Source organism: Atractosteus spatula, chromosome 12 (assembly GCF_055471065.1).
Source record: "Atractosteus spatula isolate fAtrSpa1 chromosome 12, fAtrSpa1.hap1, whole genome shotgun sequence".
Taxonomy (NCBI): domain Eukaryota; kingdom Metazoa; phylum Chordata; class Actinopteri; order Semionotiformes; family Lepisosteidae; genus Atractosteus; species Atractosteus spatula.
In genome coordinates this window covers 44,632,419-44,652,689 of record NC_142717.1, presented here as the reverse complement: position 1 = coordinate 44,652,689, position 20,271 = coordinate 44,632,419, and the positions used below count along the sequence as shown (strand labels likewise).

The 20,271-nt window shown below is 38.1% G+C and overlaps 1 protein-coding gene across 2 annotated transcripts in view; it reads left to right on the top strand.

The window, feature by feature from the left end:
* Positions 1–20,271, top strand: part of agmo (alkylglycerol monooxygenase) — a 61,236-nt gene that overhangs the window by 21,272 nt on the left and 19,693 nt on the right. For both annotated transcript variants that reach the window (XM_088929143.1, XM_088929144.1), the window contains 6 exons: positions 8,317–8,420; positions 10,328–10,423; positions 15,959–16,025; positions 16,997–17,062; positions 17,384–17,463; positions 18,630–18,764. In XM_088929143.1, the coding sequence (XP_088785269.1) occupies positions 8,317–8,420; positions 10,328–10,423; positions 15,959–16,025; positions 16,997–17,062; positions 17,384–17,463; positions 18,630–18,764 (548 nt within the window). The remainder of the gene's footprint in view (positions 1–8,316; positions 8,421–10,327; positions 10,424–15,958; positions 16,026–16,996; positions 17,063–17,383; positions 17,464–18,629; positions 18,765–20,271) is intronic.

Genomic DNA, 20,271 nt, shown 5'->3' with positions numbered 1-20,271 from the left:
ATTTCACCCCATTGCATAGGATCCTGCTGGGTAATACTGTCACTTCTAAATTTGTCTTTCATGCTTGTGGTGTAATGATTCATTAATGCTAACAATAGGACTGTTCTTTTAAAGCTTGGCTCAGTGTAGAAAACTCTACTCAGCTGGGTAAATGATACAATATAAAGATGGTTAATAAAATGTTCAGAATATTTTTTAGAAAGAGATTGGAGAAGCTGCCATTTGTTAGATCCACACAATATTCTAATTTTCTATTTGAAACTAATCAAGTGTGAAGTTGAGGATTTTTTTAGGTTTATCATTTGCAACATTTTAAAAGATCTATAGAGTATGGTTACACTCACACTACCAGCTGTTAATTATTATGATAGTTGTGTTTACTATTATATTTAAAACGCTTCTTTATTTAATTGTATTGAATTTGATGGCAGTTATGTTTGTCATCATTTTTAAATTAAAAATTAAAGATTGTTTCATTGTTGTACAATGAAATAGAGACAAAAAAGTGTAAAACACATAAATGTTTCTTTTCACAGTTAGCCATTCATATTTAACAAAAATCTTAAAGCAAGTCTTCAGCAGTCATATAAGAATAAAAGTAAGGTATCAAAAGAAAGGAGGCCTTTTGGCCCACCTGGCCTGTTTGATAGTGGCCAATTAGGCTAAAATGGTTTCAAGGCCAGTAAAAATTCTCTGAAAAATGCAAAGCTATTACAGTGATGCACAGTGCAAATTAAGATATCAAAAATATGTTGTAAAGAGATAAGCGTTTTGTGGTTCTTGGTCTCAAAGTCACTAGAAATCTGGATGAAGGTATGCTGAGTATGCTCCATATAACAGGATTACAGATTTCAACACAGTCCGAAGGCGGGACGTTCATATACAGGATATTTAGATATATACACTGTAAAGCTTCAATATAATTGTGTTACAGATGGGCTAACATCAAAGATTAATCGAACATATTTCTTACATTATTATTTGTCAACATACTGTATAAGCAACAACACCGAACATTTAAAATGAACGAGTATGATGTGGGAAAGGTTGTTGGACTGTGCAGTTCAAGCTCTGAGTTCGCAAGTGTAATTTATCAATGGTGCATGCCATGCACGTCATGGGATTAACTCGATTCTGTCAAGCTCACAGCTTGCTAGACACCCCATGTACATTCCAGCTCGCTGACCGTGACCAGGCCTCAGTTCTTTTCATTTTTTTGATTTTTTCAAAACTACTTGGCCCTATAGAAATCTATAAGAAAGTTAGATAGATTTGATATTTATTCTTCGTTCTTTATTTTGTAACGTGAACCTTATTCTATGTGAGCGTGAATTATATATTCTCACTCTTTCTTTGCTTCAATACTGCTTTACTAGTTTTTATTAGAAAACTGCTTTTCGCAACAACACTGAGAACAAAATACACTTTCAAAGAAAATATCTATTCAAACATAATCACTTACTGTAAATATTACACACTCGCCTATTTTAGATCTTTATATCAGTGTCTTTGAATAATTCCATTGAATAAAAAGCCTGCACAACAAAAAAAATTAAATACCCTTGACAACAGTATATATCATTAATACAATTAAATATTCGTAAGTTACCTGATGGAAATAAAAATCTAGTTGCTTTTAAACCACCCAGAGCAACATCCTCTGAATTTTGTCTTATGGGTCTGCAGCCCATTATATCTGAAAATAATGCAGCTTGAAATCTCTAGATTTCAGCTTTTCTTCTTTGTGGGAAAGGGTTTCACTGGTATTCATTCTCATCATTAAAGAGCTTCCCATCTGAATATCAGCTGCCAAAGTATGTGGTGTCCTGTTGAGTCAGAGGATCAGGACATGGGTTGCAATGAAGCTTAGCAGTTTATACTTCCTACCAGTGACATGAAGCATCAATCTTTCAAAGGAGCAGTGAGAAAATGAAAAAGGAATTATGGAATCCAACAATGGTTTAATTATCTTTTTCAGTGGTGTATTTATTTTATTCGAATTCGGTTTTGACAAGCGGAGAGGTGAAAGTATACAAGAAAAACACAATAAAACTTTTTAGGTTTGCTCCCTAATCACATTTGTTCCTTTCTTAATTCTGTATAGTGAAGCTCACGTGGAGTCATCCATGAGCTAGACCCTAGAGACAATTTGAGATTTACTTATCTCAATATTTCTGCCTCTGTTTTTTTCCAAAATATCCACTCTCTGGGCCAGCTGTTCCCTGTTCCCCTCTGGCACAGGCATGCAGTCGTCTGTTGAAGGATGAGGGTCACTTTGCCAAGTCTGTGTGCGTCCACCAGTGGGCACCTACTCTGCAGGAATTCCTGAGGGCAATGAAAGAAGCCAGCTCCTGGCTGTTTGTTTTCCAGTCCATGTCTCATAGCTTTGACTAATGGAGAAAACCACTGAGATCTTAGGTTTACCATTCCCCAAGCTTTGCAGTCAGAGAAGGAAACTTAATGTACCACAGGGAAGATAAACCATGTGCTTCATCCATGGAAGAGAGATGCTGCCTTTTGGAGAAAAAATACATTCCCAAGTGTTTGGTTATACTTCATCTAAAGACCTCTTTCTAAACCTCAGCAGATCAACAAGAATTTGTGTAATACTTTTTCGAAGAGTGGGTTATTATTCAAGTTCTTAGACTAAAACAAAACATTTGAAAGAACAGCAGTAATAAGAAAATAGTTTAATTTGATTTTTTCTTTATGTTCTGTATAAGTTCTGTTGAATCGCATTTAAGAATATTTGGTGTTTTGGAAACAAATTATATGCTTATAAGAAAAGTTTTAAAATATAGCAATAGGAATTTTGTTGCTGCATAATTCTACTGTACTGTTGTTAGAACACATTATAATAGAATAAATACTATTGAAAGTTTTGAAAACTGCTACAAATAAACAGATGCTGAAGAATGAGAATGCACTGAATGATCTGTACATCAGTTGCCATGTTTAGTTTTGTTCAGTACAATTGTATGTCAAATTTGTTTCATATTAATGCATTTTACATTTTTCATATGGTGAGTAGATGATGACTGATGTGATTTCAAGTGCTATTAAGATGCATGAACATTAAGGATGGCACATCATTAAGTATTTACAGCTGTACTGAGAAAAGATTAAGGGGGAATAGTTTCTTAAAAATTACTTTATGATGGCTCCGGTCTCAGGAGACCATAAATATACAGTACTTTCGAAGCAAAAAACTTCTTCTTTAATGTCAAGACCGCCTAAATTTAGTTTTTTTGGCCTTGAGAAAAATAGTCCAATAGTTACCAGTTACCAGTGCATCATTGCCAAATGTTTGAGTCATTTTGTGTGAAGGAATGTCAGTCGGAGTGTACAGTAACTGCTGGCTGTGCAGTCACCACTGTAGACACACAGCCTGATTCTCCTGATTGGCAAACTGCCTATGTAGTGAGTTTATTCTGGAGTGGGGAGCAAGGTTTGGAAAACTGTTAAAAACTAAGTATCATGATCATAACAGCTTTCGTAAAGTATATTGCTCTCCAGTGCTGAGTTTTGTTGAATGCTAATTATGTCCTTCTTTGAGTGCATTTTCGGGGCCATTAAAAACATGTCAACTTTTCCATATCAAACCTATCCGTGTGGTGGTTAGGATTTTCTCTTTCTTTTCACAACTTTGGAATCACCAGTTAGTTTCTTTCTTAGAATCACCAAGTCAGCCTCCTGCACCAGCCTGACAGAGTCATGAATCATTTCACTCACTGTGAGCTCCACAGCGATTCATAGGAGAGTGACTGCTGACTGGAGGAGCTGATTCTTCAGGGAAGCTACTTTCATGACATCATGTACAATTAGCTACAGCAGGTTAAGTTTCATTCTGAAAAGAAATCGGAGGTAATCCAATCAACCAACCACTAATCCTACCAATTAAAAAAGAAATACTTGATGACGGACATCCATTGTCTTGAAGAAGACATATTTTCTGTTAGAAAAAAGACCTCAGTTATTGGTTTGGAGTTTAAAAAATGGCTGATGTGTCAATGTTTGGGTCTGTTGGGGCCATCCTTGAGTTGCTCTTCAGGGATGTTGCCATGATAGTTTGTCTGAAAGAATAACAAATTATTGTCATGCTATTGTAAATTGTAAATACAATGCTTGGATGTGCACATACATAATGTAATAAAGTGGTCAGAGATCCTTTCTACAGAATGCTGTTAGTGTTCTGAAATAGGTACTGCTTGCCAAAGTGCCTTGTGTGACAATAGCACAAGACCTGATGGTGATCTAGGATGGATGGTGAATTTGGGATCTGTCTCAAAAATCAGGATTTGGCAGCTCTGAAAATCACATAGCTTGTGACTTTGGAGTCTTAGACTGACATATGTAAAAAATGCAGTTCAGTCGCAGTTATGTTTATTCAGCTGCAGTGCACAGGATTTTGTTACACTCAGTTTTGAAAGGCAGGGAATGTTTGTAAAACAACCAAGGAGTCCAGTCTTTAACCTGCACCTTTTAAGTGCCCATGTAAACAGATTCGTCACAGAGTTTAACACCTGTAAGCAGATAATGTACTGATTTATTGCATTTAATTTAATTTAATTACTGACAACTTTCATTCGTGTTATGTCAATTTGAACATATTTCTTTTTGGAATCACTGCTGCCAACTGTAATGTAATAATTTGTAAATAATTGCAAACACACCAAGAAAAAAATCTATGAATAATAATAAATAGTGTAAACAAAATGAATCAAGTCATGGTGGAACAATCCCGCCACCTCCCTAAAATAAAGCATTAGAGACTCCCAGCTGTCTCTCTCGTGTGTGAGCACATTTTATTAAAGGTTTTTGTGTGACCACACAATTGATAAAGACGCATCGGCTCATGTCAGCTGAACTGACCAACCGGGAAAACAGTAAAATGTTTCTTTTTTTTCCTGTGTTGACTTCTACATGGATTTTTAGCTTATGACATTTACTGTAAGAGAGATAAAATAGTGTAGCCACCTTTCATGAACCTTTTATTGTTGCTACCCAGTGGGAGTCATAGCTGAGCTTTCCAAACATCTGAAATGTTTCCTCACCTCTGTTCCTATGATCACTACTCACATTTTCCACAAGAATGCGAAGTACAAAAAAGCCTTTGTCACATGAACTCTTAATCTACTGACACCTGACTTAAGCACTGCACGAAGATCCAAATCTAAATTTCACGCTTCATTTCTGTCATTTGCTGTTTGCTCTTAACACCTTAGCATCGTAGAAACGCAGGAAAAGTAAGAAAGATCTTTTCCATAAAAGCATCTTCTGGGAAAGCATTTTGAGAGCTGCCCCCCCCACCCCAAGTCGTTCTCTTTGGATCTTTTGCTCTCATGTTGGAGGCAAATGGCGCATAACTCTCCCTTGTTCTGCACTACTGTCCACTCCTTTTGCAGAAGAGAATACAGAAGTTTAGGCACGACCCTCTTATTTTCGGAGGTTATGTTTCGTTAAAGATAACCTACAAGGATTTTGTGGGCAGGCTTGAGAAGGAGGTTCGTTCCGTTTAGCAATGCCAAGAGGTTAATTCTGCCAAAATGCACAATGAAGTGTGTGGTCCGGAAATGGTTTCGAGAGGCCAGTGAAATTTAACAAGCATGTTCAACTGGATATGAAGCCCAAAAAAATGAAGACAAATCCCAAGATTAATGTTGCAATTATAACAATACAGAGACAAAATCTAACCTACTGAATTTTTACTGTACAAGTTGTACCATAGTTTGATTCTATCTCTACGTAATTCATTTGTAAACCAAAATGGCTTACTGCTATAGTTTGACATTGAGTCTCATTGATTTGGTGGTCAGTAATGTCAAAAATCGCTAATTTCCAAGAAGTCTTATTATCACTCTCTTCACTGAGGATTCTGAATTTTTGGAAAATGAATGTATTTAAAGCAGACTTGCATACCCCAATTAAGAAATTTGTTTAGTTGTTTGATTGACAAGATGTTGAGTATAAGTAAAATTTACTTTTGCCCAATTTTACCTGCCAGTCATTCTGTTAGTTAGAGCAGTGGTGTGCAATCCTGGTCCTGGAGGACCAGTTTTCAAGCACTAGCAGCTGAAGAGGTTGGAGATGCTGTTGAATTCCCACTAATTACCTGATGTAGCATATTAAGAGTCGGTAGTCAGCACAGTTAGCCTGTTAGGAGCCAATTAGCCAACTTGGTTTGATTAAGAGCTGAACTGGAATGAAGACCTGGGCACATGCCAGTCCTCTGAAGTCAGGATTGACCAGCCCTAAGCTAGTGTTATCAATACTGTCCACCTGACAGTGGTAGGTTTATTCAGAGGAGGCTTGAAAACATCTCCATAACAGAACTGTGGTACAAAAAAGGTGAGTTCAAGGCAGAAGGAAGAACATTGTCACCATAATCTGTCAACGTACGGTAAAACGGAAAAGTGTGTTGGGAGCTTGTTAAGAACACAATACCTGACTTGAGATGTACTGTATAATGAAAATGAAATGATTCAGTGGCCAGGTTGCAATCACAATCATTAGAAGAAAAAGGATAGTGCATGCCCCCCAAAAATCTTCTTGAAGCCACTAATGTGTTTTTCTGCACATGTGCTGAGCATCAAAAGAAATTTCTACCTTCAACAAATTCACAGCATCATTATCAGAAAAACGACAACTTGTTTATTGCAAGGGTACCGGAAGTTTATCAAACAGACATTTCATTTGTTGTGCTGATTAATGCTGAATAACATTCGTCATCAACAGGGTAGTTTCTGTGAAAGTCGCAGGTCATTGTCTGTGTCCGTGGCCGCAGGTGGAATAAATATAAGATGTACATCTGTGACACATGCTCAGCTCCAGGTTGCAGATGCTGTCTTGTGGGACTCGGTCCCATTCTTCTTGTAGAACCTGGACAAGCCTGTGCCAGTTCACTGGTGTCTGGGCCCTAGAGGTCGCAAGTCATCCCAGCTCATTCCAAAATTCAATGTTCAATGGGGCTCATACCTGAAAAGCAGGGCATCCATGGTCGATCAAATTTATTCAAATAAAAGTTTCTAGTAAGAAAGGCACCATTCCCCATCTTGCAGTCAGGTTGCCCTGAACTACAGTACATGTAGAGTTCTATAGTGACATCTGTCAAGGTGGTTGACACACAACTGATTTATTGCTACAGAAGACTTGGCTCCGCTTGTGGCACATTCACCTGAGGCACTGCTCTAACATGCTGATGGCATGGCATGCTGATGGCATGAAGGTGTGGTTCTTCTGATAAGGAGGGTCTGTTGGTTCCTTTCTTTGAAGGTTTCACATGGAACGGGTTTACTCACCTCATCAGCAGTAGCCTGATCACACGGAGGAAGTGATTTAATGCTCATGCAGCTAAGTGAGTCAACATGTATCATGGTCAGTTAGGAATGATAAATTAATGAACACAACTCCAAAAACATTTCATTAATATAAAATATGTGCATACATTGTTTTTCTAACAACATAAATGCATAAATAAAGGAAAAATAAATGTGTTCAGTATATGCTCAATATATGCAATTCTGTTTAGTCAGATGTCCAATATTACTTTGACTCAGTTTGGGAAAATCAGCAGAACTTGAGGAGGATTGCCCACAGTCTCCATGAGTCACTATGGTCATTACATGTTGTCTTTGGGGTTTTCTTGTCTCATGCTGCATGATTATTCCTTACATTTACATAGGGCTTTCTGGACACTCCTCTCAAAGCGCTTTACAGGTAGTGGGGACTCTCCTCCACCACCACCAGTGTGCAGTCCCACCTGGATGATGCGACGGCAGCCACAGTGCGCCAGTCCGCTGATCACATACCAGCTCTCAGTGGGGAGGAGAGCAGAGTGATGAAGCCATTTCATAGAGGGGCATTATTAGGAGTGCATGATAGGTAAGGGCCAATGGGAAATTTGGCCAGGACGCCAGGGTAACACCCCTACTCTTTTTGAGAAATTCCCTGGGATTTTTAATGACCACAGAGAGTCAGGACCACGGTTTTACATCTCATTCGAAGGACGATGCCTTTTTACAATATAATGTCCCCGTCACTATACTGGGGCATTAGGACCCACACAGACCACAGGAAGAGTACCCTCTACTGGCTCCACTAACGCCTCTTCCAGCAGCAGCCTTAGCTTTCCCAGGAGCTCTCCCATCCATTTATTGACCTGCTGAGCTTCAGTGGGGTGCTGGTTGTAAGCTGCAGGGTGATATACTGTACAGTAGCTGCGATCAGAATATGTTAAAGGTTTATATGTGCATGTTTTAATATCTGTTAACCAGTATTCAAAACCATGTACTGTACATCTTTCCTTCTCTTCCACAGAAGTGAATATAATGTGGGCAGCTCACCAGGTGCATCACAGCTCTGAAGATTATAATTTATCCACAGCCCTGAGACAGTCTCTAACACAGCAGTGCACCTCCTGGGTAAGAGCCTGGTGACATGCAGATCACAAAAAAAACATTTTGAACTTGGCCAGCATCAGCACCAGAAGAAGTACATGTTCATGGAAAATCAAAACACTGAAGGATTCAACCAAAATGAGAAGAAAGCAATAGGAAAGAGCTCTCAAGCCTCAACCAAGAACAGAGAAGAAACGTTCATACTGTACTGCTTAGGAAAACCGCAGGGCAGATATCACTAACAGCTGCAGTGAGATGATTTGATACTGTAGCAGGAAACGACAGGATTGGTTTGATGAAAATGACCAGATGAATATTGAACTTATTGATGACAAGCACAAGTCTTTCTGTGCATGGCAGAGGGAGCCAAACTTGAAGCAGAAGAGGCTGGCACACAGACAAGCAAAAAAGAGGACTAAAGGATAATTCATGACGTGGAGAACAGCTGGTGGACAGAAAAGGCAAAGGAAATGCAGATGTCAATGATATCCATGATTTTATTGCTGCCACATGGGTTATTCATGTCCATGAATTATTTTTTACATAAGGTTACAAGTTTTAGAGGTGAATGTATTGGTTTAGAGCTATTTGGTTAGCTTTGCTGCCCTTGTTATGGATGGGTGCCACATTGATAAGGGGTATTGCCTCTGCTGTGTGTGACTGTTGAAAGAGTTTTGTTAACGTTCAATGACATCTTTTATTTTCTTAAGCACGTTCGGTAAAATTCCATTAGGTCCTGGAGATGTGTTTGTGTTACTGTTTCTGATAATTGCAGCACTTGTGCCTCCCCAATGCTAATGCTATTTGAAACAGAAATTTGGCTTTTCCTAGCTTGAGGTGTGTTGTCAATTTTTAGCTTCTTAGGGATGTTGGCTCCCCATGTCCTGGCTAAATTCCAATCCCATGTGTTACAATCTGGCCTACCTAAAGTTCCTACCTAATGCAATTGAATCAATTCCTGACGTCTCCACCTGAAAATGACAACAAGTGAGCCTGTTCCAGAGTCAGCTGTTCATGTCTCAGCTAGGCTATGCTTCACTGATGAAATGCTCTTCTTTGGAGCATCTGCAGTTCATTTCTTTCACCTTTTCATCACTTTGGTGAAGCTTTATCTTGGTCTCATATTTCCATAAAAGTTCCATGCTCTTCTGGCCCATCTTTGTATTAATTCTGGCTCATATCTGTACTTCCAAGCAGATTCTGAAGCCTGGTGGAGGTCATGTCATGGCCTGGGCATGCATGGCTGCCTGTGGAACTGACTCACTGGTCTTTATTGATGATGTGACTAATGATGACAGCAGCAGAGTGAATTCTGAAGCTTACAGAAACATTCTGTCTGCTAATGTACAGTAGATGAAAATGTTTCCATGCATATTCGACAGTGCTTTATAAACCAACATGACAATGACCAATGCAAAGAAAGAGTTTATCAAGAGAAAAAAAGTGGACATTCTTTAGGCTGTCCAACGCTACTGTGCATCTAGGCTGATTTAAGTGCAATTGACCATGTATTTTTCCTGCTGGAGGAAAAAAAACTGAAGTCAGGACACCCCCACAATAGTCAAGAGCTCAAAGTAAAAGCATTCAAAATTTTGAGATGCTATAAAACATCAAAAGACCAATGCAGGAAAGAGTGTGGGGAGCAGACTTCATGCTATTATTGTATGCATAGTAGTACCGCAAAATAAAACTAATATACTTATCAACATAGTAATGTTCACAAACACAAAATGCAGGACCGTTAATACAAATAACGATTTGGCTAATATGTTTGGAAGGCATTGTATACATAATGTTAGAATTAAATAAAATAAATTAAAATAAAATAATAAGAAGTAACATAATATTCTAAAAGAGAAAATAGCATTGTTAACCAATGTTACATACAGTACACCAACACATGTTTTCACTGTCTGATTTCTTTTCCTCAGGTGTTCTATCTCCCCATGGCCTTGGCCATTCCTCCATCAGTATTTGCTGTGCACATTCAGTTCAACCTTCTCTACCAGTTCTGGATTCACACAGAGGTAAATTACGGACTGAATTTTCCTAATAGTGTTCACTTTAAATCTCTATTGCGGGTTTAACATGGACTGGAGCAACACACTGAAAGTTCACTGTGCAATCGAGTTAGCAATATGAAGCAAGTCTCACGAGAGGCTCTTTTCAGGTCTGTGAGCAACTGCTCTTCTAATCTCTGGTCTGCATTCTAGTAATGACTCACTGTCTGCCTCCTGAGATACTGGCCGCAGTTGTGTGGAAAGTAGTTACCAGTTAAGGTATCTCACAAATAATCATTGTCGAAAGACAATTGACAAAGTGGTTGTGTTGCATGTTATACTCCTGCATCATGTTTCTAACATGATTCTGCATAACGGATGTGTGATGTCTCAGAATAGTGGTTGTGGTTTTATGTTCTTTTTATTTGAAACCAATGTTTTCATTGACCGTGATTTTGCAATGTGCAAAAGCACCTAAATGAGCTTTACCTGGGAATGCAGCTGAAGGTGGCAAAGCGTCTACAATGTATGCTGTAGGGCTGAACCCTTACTCTTGATGAATACCTTTTTATGTGTACCTGTTTTTTCACAGTGTCTGCAGTATTTATACTATAGGTATTGAGATTTTGAAGTTTTCATATTGCAAAATCTGTAAAAATCAACAACGTTTTGATACAGATAACCAAGCCACTAATCAGCCTAACTTGCAGTTGATCAAAGCACTTTGCTTTCTTCATTTTTTTTCAGAGCAGATAGTAATGAATTTCCAGTGTAGGGGTTGAACGCAACCTGGTTAAAATGAATGCACACAGAAACATGAGAAAGAGCCAGTTCCTTGTCCTCCAATGTCTGAAAAGACACCCTCCCCCCCTCTATCTCAGTCTGTTCCCTCCTCTGTGTTTTAGTGGAAGGCTTAATGGTTGCAGGCATAAAATCAAAACCTGCATTTAATAAAAAATAATGAGACTTCATAAAATATTGAACACGGAAGCATAAACGAATTCTTTTATTTTTCTTTTTTCTAGTCTGAGGGTGTATCAGCTTTACAGCCTTGGATAGCGGAGGGAAAAAATGAATCTCAAATGCCGTCTTTTTAGTACTCTATTAGTGAAATCCATCATAATATTAATGATTTTTTTGAAAGGATATAATTTATGCCTTCTGTACGGAGCCTTTTTGATGTCAAATAGTTTATTGGCAATGAAATCCTCAGGCTTAATCCAAAATGAAAGTATAGTATGGCATGCCTAGTTTCATTCAAGATATAACTCAGCTGTTGCCAGACACCAGTCCTTACTGGAATCAAATCTCGGAATTAGAATGCAGTTCTATAAGTCTGGAATTCACCCAGTCCGAATTTCCTCCACAGTCCACAGCCATGCTGGCTATTTTAATGAGCGTCGCTAAATTGTCCCTGTTTGGGTATGAGTGTGCTCTGTAATGTAGAGTGGAGCTCTGGCTCACTGTCTGTCTACGAATAGATGGATATTGCAGATTGTTATAGATATCGAACTGCTTAGCTCTGGTACGGAAATGGTGGAGAAAAGTGAGAAAATGTGGGAAGGGAAAGGAAAGAGATTGTGGTGTCATGGATTTATTAAGTCTGTCCGCAGTAGGTAGGTCTGCATGCAATTAAGTCCTACTCTTTCTTTACAGAATGATTTAGCTGCTGTGGTGTGAAAAATCCCTGATACTTAACCAAGAATTAATCAACATGTTACAGCGATTGAGAAAATGATTGGTTTCCTTAGGGGAAAAGTTCTGGAAAACACAGACAAATACAAATTTATTGATAGTTATTTTTAGACCTTGACCTGCTTAAGCGACACGAAGCGTAGTGTTTAAGTGATTACTCTAAGTTGTTTGTGAAACTGCCGGGTTTTCTTCTCATTGTCAACACCATTTGGAGATTCAGAAGAAAGCACTTGTGTCAAATTAAACATGGAACGTTCTCAACTGCACACAAAAATAGTATACATGATGACTATAGTGGCAAAAAAATAGTAGTGGCTATAAAAAAAGTGTCTTTTCCTGATCCAACAACAGTTACAAAAGATTAATTGAAGGAGATGAAAATGGAGTGGTAATTCATACTGAATGGTCTTTTTTGCAGTTGTTCTCTAAGGAATAAACAGTCAAAGAATAGCTCCATGTAGTACTAATTAATCTGATTATGACAGAGGCTTAAGTATTTTTAAGTATTACAGGGACTAGGAGCACTTAAACAAATCACTGGGGTGTTATTTCAGTTGTTCTCAAAGCCGTGAAGAGTGTTTATTCATAGCCTATTAACTAGGATATTTCAACAGTCACTTATGACTAACTTTCTGTATAAACAGTACTAGCACAGATGAGGCAAAAGTACTACAGGTACTAGAAGCACTTAGATAAACAAACTTCCAGGGTCTGATGGTATTCTACCAAATAGTACTTAAAGAAACAAGAGCTGTTATACATAGGCCATTAGCACACACCTTCCAACAGGTATTCAGGACATGGTAATTCACATTAACTAGACGATTGCAATTTTTTTGCCCTTCCATAAAACAGAACCAACATGTATAGACTAATAAGTCTAACTCTGCCCCTACCACTAGCTCACACTGATGGTTTTCTTCTCACACTGCTTGTCTAAATTTTTTAAAGTTCTATGATATTTAACTTGTTGTTGCTGCTGCTGTTCTGTTTATGTTTCTGGTTATTCCTTTAATGCCTTTGTATTTGAGCAGCATATGGTACATGCAAATAAGCATTTCATTGCACTTGTGCACATGACAAATAAACTGAACTGAGTTCCATTACATGTACTGTAAAGTTATGGAAATGAAGATTAGAACTATTCAAGAGGACCATCTGTATGGCAGTGAGGCTCTAGGGTATAGTCAACATGGATTTAGAGAAGGCCAATTCAGTTTAACTTTGTTGGAGTTTTTTGAACCCAGAACAGCTGTCCAGTAATGAAAAACAGATAATATAATAATAGTTAGAATTCCTTTATAATAGTGTTTTTTTCTGATGGATACCAATGTGCTTTATATTTAGGAAGGAACATACTTTGTCAATGTATTGCATCAACCAAACAATTCACTGTAGATAGGTCAATGGTTTCTTGTTTGTAACCTTTCTTATGTCCACAAAAGACAAGGTGATAAGTGACTGCTCAGTCTTATCTCTGTTAAATAAGTTAAGGGTGTCATAAAGGTCAAAGTAGAAAATTAAATGATAACAGCTTTCTAGGAGTTAGCCAGCACGGATTTTGAAAAATACTTATTCATCTTACTAGACATCTTTTACCAAGCAACAGCAACAACAAATAAAATCAGAGCATATCGCATGATACTTTTAGATCTCCAGAAGGTTTTATTAAAGTTCCACACAAACAGTTAATTCTCAGACTGAAAGCTGTAGGAATATAGTTCACTTGAACTGAGAACTGGTTAAAGGAAACCTCAAATTGGTGTGAGGTTATTTATGACACACCACATACAATAATATTTGACCAACTGTTCTTATTGATTTATGTCAGTGATCTAGACTGGCAACTTTATTAAATGTCAACTTTGTAAACGTTCCAAAAGCCTAAATGTTGCAAACACTGTTGCAGCACAAACTGTACAAAAAGCTCGGGAACCCTTTTCAGATCCAGGCATATGATTGACACATGCAATACAAATTTCACCACATGCAAAATCTTATCGGCATGGATTTGTATTTCCTATGTTTGTTTGGATGCTTTAGATTCTCGTGCCATGGGGACTGATGAATTAAATATTCAGTTTCAAGGAGCTCTTAATTCTGCAGTGGTTGGGATTCACCTTAATCTCTGACTTCTTCCTGCAGGAAAGTCATATAGTGTACATCTCATGTTTGGATAAACTGGGTGGTAAAATGATTTAGTGTGTTTGGGACCTGCATTCCCCTGCCTCTGTTGTAAGAGAGATATTTTACGTTTTGTCCTAATAATGAGGGTGCAACATTACAGACCTTCTATGACAGAATGATCTGCCATTTCCCCCCCCGTTGAGTTTTTCATGATTTTGGTACTTTCCATCTTCTGCAGATTGTTTTACTTCTAATCTATAAATATTGTTCTTTCTGTCTCTGTTTTGGAAATCTGGCTACCTCAGTCTTTCCATGGTTATTTGAGTTGAGAACTGCCTCATCAGATACGAAAACACTTGGGTGGGTATAAATCAAGAACTGAAAAGGATTTCAAAGTTTTACTCGACACCGACATTAAGCTTTCCTGGTGCTATGCATTCCTGAGTAGTCTCTACCACTGGAAAATCACAACAATTGAACATCTATTGCTATATAGAGACTCCATTCCTGCAACCAGTAGGAGGCAGTCTTAGAAATGAACACTTTATTATTGCTAGAAATGACCAAACCTAAGTTTTGTTGTTATGACTTCAGGAATTTCTTCTAAATACACACCATTCCTAGTCTCTGTCCGCAGAAAGCACTCTTTGTTGTAACAGGAACTGCTGGATCACCTGCAACTGCTTATACGGCAGCACAACCATAAAGGCCATTTCAAGATCACCCAGAGGGCATCTTGTTCGTACAGCAGTCTTAGTAATTGCAGCTGCCATTTGCATTAGAGAAACATGAGGACGACTGGCTGACCGTTTCATGGAACACGTCAGAGCCATGAGGGTTAAAGATCCTCCAAGCATGGCTGCACTGTCATGCTGTGAAGGGGTGACCGAAGGAAGGAAGCATGAAGGACTGTCTGTCCTTTCTTGGGGATTCTAAGAGACTTTCTCCAGTAAGATATCAGAAGCTAAAATGATCCTTAAACTAGGTTTGCACTTTACCCCGGCTCTCTTGGAAGAAATGATTGACTAATTTCTTTGCCAATCTCTCCATCATGTACAGATTTCTACCTTTCACACTTATTACACACTGGAGTTAGTTCCCTGACGTCAATATCTTTGCACCTCTTCTGTCACACCCCACACATTCTCACATTCTTTCATTTCGTTCTCCTTAGTCAGTCCTTTTGTCTTATCCCTGCCTTATTCTCCCATGCATCCAAGAAAGACTTCCCAGCTAATACACTGTGTTTTTTCTTCTTTCTACTTTTCAGCATGGACTGTAACCCCTGCTTGTGCCTTCCACGCAGCACACATATTAACATAGCTACCCATATCTACTGTACATGTTAATGCATATTTGGGTGTTTTATATTAATACTGGAAGAGAACTAATGCCACAGTGAGCCATGTGTTGGACCTTTTTGGACGTTATGTCTTAAGTCTGCAGCCATTCTGTTTAATCTCTCTAAAAACTCTTATTTAATTTATAGCCTGTTACCTCTCTGTAGGCTTACCAGAATGAATCAGAGGGAATTTAGACTTTGAAGGCTTATTTATGTTATCATGTCATTATAACATACTGTACAGTAAGTACTGTATATTATTGTTTTTATAAATACAGATGCATGTACTGTATGTGTCAGCCCTACACCTTGGGATATGAATTTAATTACAATTTAAATTTTCTGTGTAATGTGCTTTTGTAATGGCCCTGAAATGATTGTATATTTTCCCTCTTCAGCTCGTTAGTAATCTAGGGCCAGTGGAGCTGATTATGAATACCCCAAGCCACCACAGGGTTCATCATGGTGAGTAAATGAAATGAAATAGATTCTGAGTATGGGAATAAATATTAATTAGCTCTTGGTGTTCCAAAAATGCTGTGAGGTCTAACTTTTAAATCCTTGTAGATTTAAAACACACTAAGCTAGAAGGTTTTCCTAGTAAAATACATACCGCACTGTATATACTGTACACCAGGTCATCTTATTCACAGGGAGAAGTTCCTGTTCACCGATAACAATGTGTATATTGAGAAGAAATTTTCCTATACCATACTGTATAGAGAAACCATGAGTATACTGTACCTAGTGCTCAAGTAAGTCAGATAAGAAAATTCAGTACTTTATTGTTTTATATATACCTTTATACTGTACCTTTATGGTTATGAAGTGATCTTCAGGAAGATGCAATGAAGCAGCAGATCCAAAGGTTAACACAGAGGAAATCACATCCAATGCAAGCAAATTTTGAATTGGTTTTCAGAGGTGTCCTGAGAAGCTATGGGCCTCTGAGAATTTTCAGGATGTTTTCTGGCTTCTGAGGATGTTCTAGAAGCCTCGGGCCTCTCAGAACATTCCAGAGGTCTCGGACTTCTGGGAATGTGGTAGAAGCTTGGGGCCTCTGAGAATGTTCTAGAAGTTTCAAGAACTCCCCTCTGGCCAAGCCTGTTCTGACAACTTGAGCATGCAAAACCATTGATGGAGAAACATCCCATGAGGAGAAAGGCGTGTTATTTTCAAGGTGAAATTTAGCTTTGTGACTTTGATGAGCCATAACAATAGGATTGCTTTAACAAGCTTTTATCCTGATTACCTTTACTGTACACGACAATAACATTACATGACAATAACATTTTATAAAGAAAAATACTGTAATTGGAGGCATAATAATGCTGTTTTATTAGAACTTTGTTTACTATTATTCACAGTACACCCTTCATACAGTACCTGTACATGGTCATCAATGTACACAGTAAATATTCTCCTGTCAAACACAGGGCGAAATCCTTATTGCATCGACAAGAACTATGGAGGAACTTTAATTATATGGGACCGGCTTTTTGGTGAGTTTACACACATCAATGCATTATTCAAAGAAAAATTAAATAAAAGACAAGAGTCATCTGAAGTTAAAATGACTTTGTGACCTAGATATGAATATTCCTGCAGCCTAATATATGCACTATAAAGTAGCCTTTATCTCAACTGTTAGTCAAATGCCTGGCTTTCAGCTAATTGTTTGTTCTCTGCTTACTTCTTGTCCTGTAATAAATTACATGTATTAAAATTTTGAAGAGACTTAAGAAGAGACCTTAGTATATTCTACTTGGTCTCTTATAACTACAGTATATTGCTGAATTTAACTGTGATTTCCGGCTCAACAGGTACATTTGCTCCAGAGGGAGAGAAAGTTCTTTATGGTCTGACTCATCCAATCAACTCTTTTGAACTCCTTTGGGTGCAGGTAATCCTTTGCATTGTCTATGTTTAGTACTATGAGTAACGTGAGTACTGTGTGTCTTTTATTTGCTTTTGTCCTTTGGCTGTTCATTGAAATCTGTTGTGAATTAAATTGCCTTATTACAGTTTTAGAATATGCATTATTTTTTTCAGGGGTCAGGTACATTAGTCTGGGAACTATTATTAAATATGCTGTCTGCCAAAGAAACACACTTCCAGAGATAGCAAAGGTCTGATATGAGGAAGTTGCAGTGACCTTAGAGACAAGTCCGTTTTCCAATTGACCCTTAATACGGACAAAACCATTATGCTATTAGGTATAGCACAGTAGCACAGCACAGTAGGATCTAACATCACTGTAGAAGTCGTGAACAGCACCTTTTTGGGGGCATATTTACCCACATTTGTTATGTCAAGTTTGCATCTTTTTTACTTGTTAAATGCGATATTTTGAGTTGTCTGCAGACAGAGATAACAGAGAGATGGTCTATACAATATGTGGCTCTCATGGGATGTTTCAGTGAGAATGAACCTCAAAAGCCACTGTAAAGAAAGACAGGTGTGGGTAAAACACTTTTATTCTTTTTGCCAGTAACACAGAGTCTGGGGCAGATCATATTCTGATTATGAGTGCATCAATAAAAACGTGTTAATACATTAAGAAATCAAAAGAGCAAAGTTACATTTCATTTAATTTCTGTGATTCCGATGAAGGCAAGTGGTTAGGAAACCCATTTTTATCTTGAGAAAGTCCAGGCTTCTGTTGAATGTTACACAGTCTGCAGTGGGAAGCAGTTTTCTAACAAAACATCATGCATTTAGTTTTAAATTCCCTGAGTACAGAAAACAATAAACAGCACTGAGATTTTAATTAGGGAATAGTTAGAAAATGAAAAAACAATGGTGAAAAATGGGATGTGTGCTCACAACAGTGCTTATCAAATGGAATTAAAACTAAACAATGAAGAATATAATCAATTCCCCCTTTTAATCTTTGTCAAATAGATTTAAATGTATGCAATCTCCTTGATATCATTGATTTATTTGATGTCAACCAGTCAGTCAATAATCATAATAAATGACTGTAGAATTGTCACGCATCTTCAGACATTGAACATTCTAAGGTGTTATTTGTGTATCTTATTTCTCTGTTTGTTTTTTTTATTTTAGTTTCATCACTATCTCTATATCTGGGACTCATTCTGGAATACTCCAGGCGTCACAAACAAATTATCTGTGGTCTTCAAAGGCCCCGGCTGGACTCCAGGCAAACCGAGATTGGGGCTGCATGAAGACCTGCCTGAGGTTGGAAGGGATTTAATATTTAACAATTATGAAGTTGGCATTATTTCATAATTATGACATAGCTTTGGGAATTATGGTGGGATTTAATACCTTTATGCGAGTCAGACGTTTTTATGGTGCTCTGGTCCCCATTCATTCCAACGGTCATGATGTCGTAAAGCCTGAAAAGTCTTATTCTACCTCAATGAGAACCATTGTTCAGTTCTGTGAAAGCAGAGTGTGAGGATTCTAAAATTTGTTTAAAGATAGTGGGATGTTCAGTTTGAAAATGAGTATCTGTGGCTTAATGGATTCTTCCCAGTGTAATTGTGAATTAGGACTTTCAAATTCTGCTTCAAATTCCGAGAGGGTTTATTACTGAGTAAAATGAACAGTGCTGCTGTACTGTATAAGTGGTCTTGATTGCCATTGTAAGTGAGAATTCTTAGTTCTCACTTGATTGATCTGATGAAATAAAGAATTCTGTTTAGTTACAGTTTGCTCAAGAAAGCTCAATCAGTCATCTTTACATGACACTTCAAGGACAGGGTTTCTTAGCTAGGAGGGAAAATAAAGTGTGGCACTTTAAAAGGAATTTTCCTCAGGTCTAGCAGAGCTTGAAGTGTATACTGTAGCTGTGTCTAGGAAGCAATCATGACTGACCGCTTTACAAAGCAAACAAGAACATGCACAAAAAAGCAAGACTGCTGCCTTTACCTTGTCCACACTGCACTCTGGGATACAAGCAGACATACAAGGTGAAAAAATACATTTGGGTGAAAATGTACCCAGGTGTGAAAAGGACTAGGTACTGTATGTGTTTATGTTTTATTCCTGTTTGGGAGTTAACTAACACTTAGGCTTCATACTCCAAAACTGTTCAGGGTTTAACCAGACACTTCAGACATTGGAGAAGAAACCAGCTGGCTGCAGGTGAGCTTCTGTAGTGCCCTCATGTGGCCTGGAGGGAAGCTGGTTACCCCATCATTTCCTCACGTCAAAGTAAAAAGTTAACCACTCTTCTAGCACTTCCAAAATTTCCTGTTTCAAGAAATAGAAAGCTATTAAAAAATCGCCTGCTGTTTTGGAAAGAGGTGATGCTTGTGGTGTATTTGGATTGGTTATTGCGGTCCGATTGTAAAAGCACAACCTCCCTTTAAGAAACACTACTTGTGGAAGCAAGAGGGAGGAGCACCTGGTATAAGAGTCAGACTCCTGGTCCTCCTCCCTTCAGGTCTAGCAGAGCTTGAAGGAAGCTGGAGTCTTTTCTCCTTCTCTCGGGATTGTCTTCCTGGGACTTCGAGGAGAACTTATTCACTAATTGACTACACATTGTGCTTATTCTGTTACTTACTGGGCATTTTGTGAATAAACCAGCACTTTTCTTTAAATGTGACTCTTAAGAACACACGAAAACCTGTAAACGAGAGGAGGCCACTAGACCCATCTCACCTGTTTAATAGTTAGGTAATTGATCCAACGATCTCCTCCAGCTGTTTTGTGAAAGAAACCAAGTATCAGCTTTAAC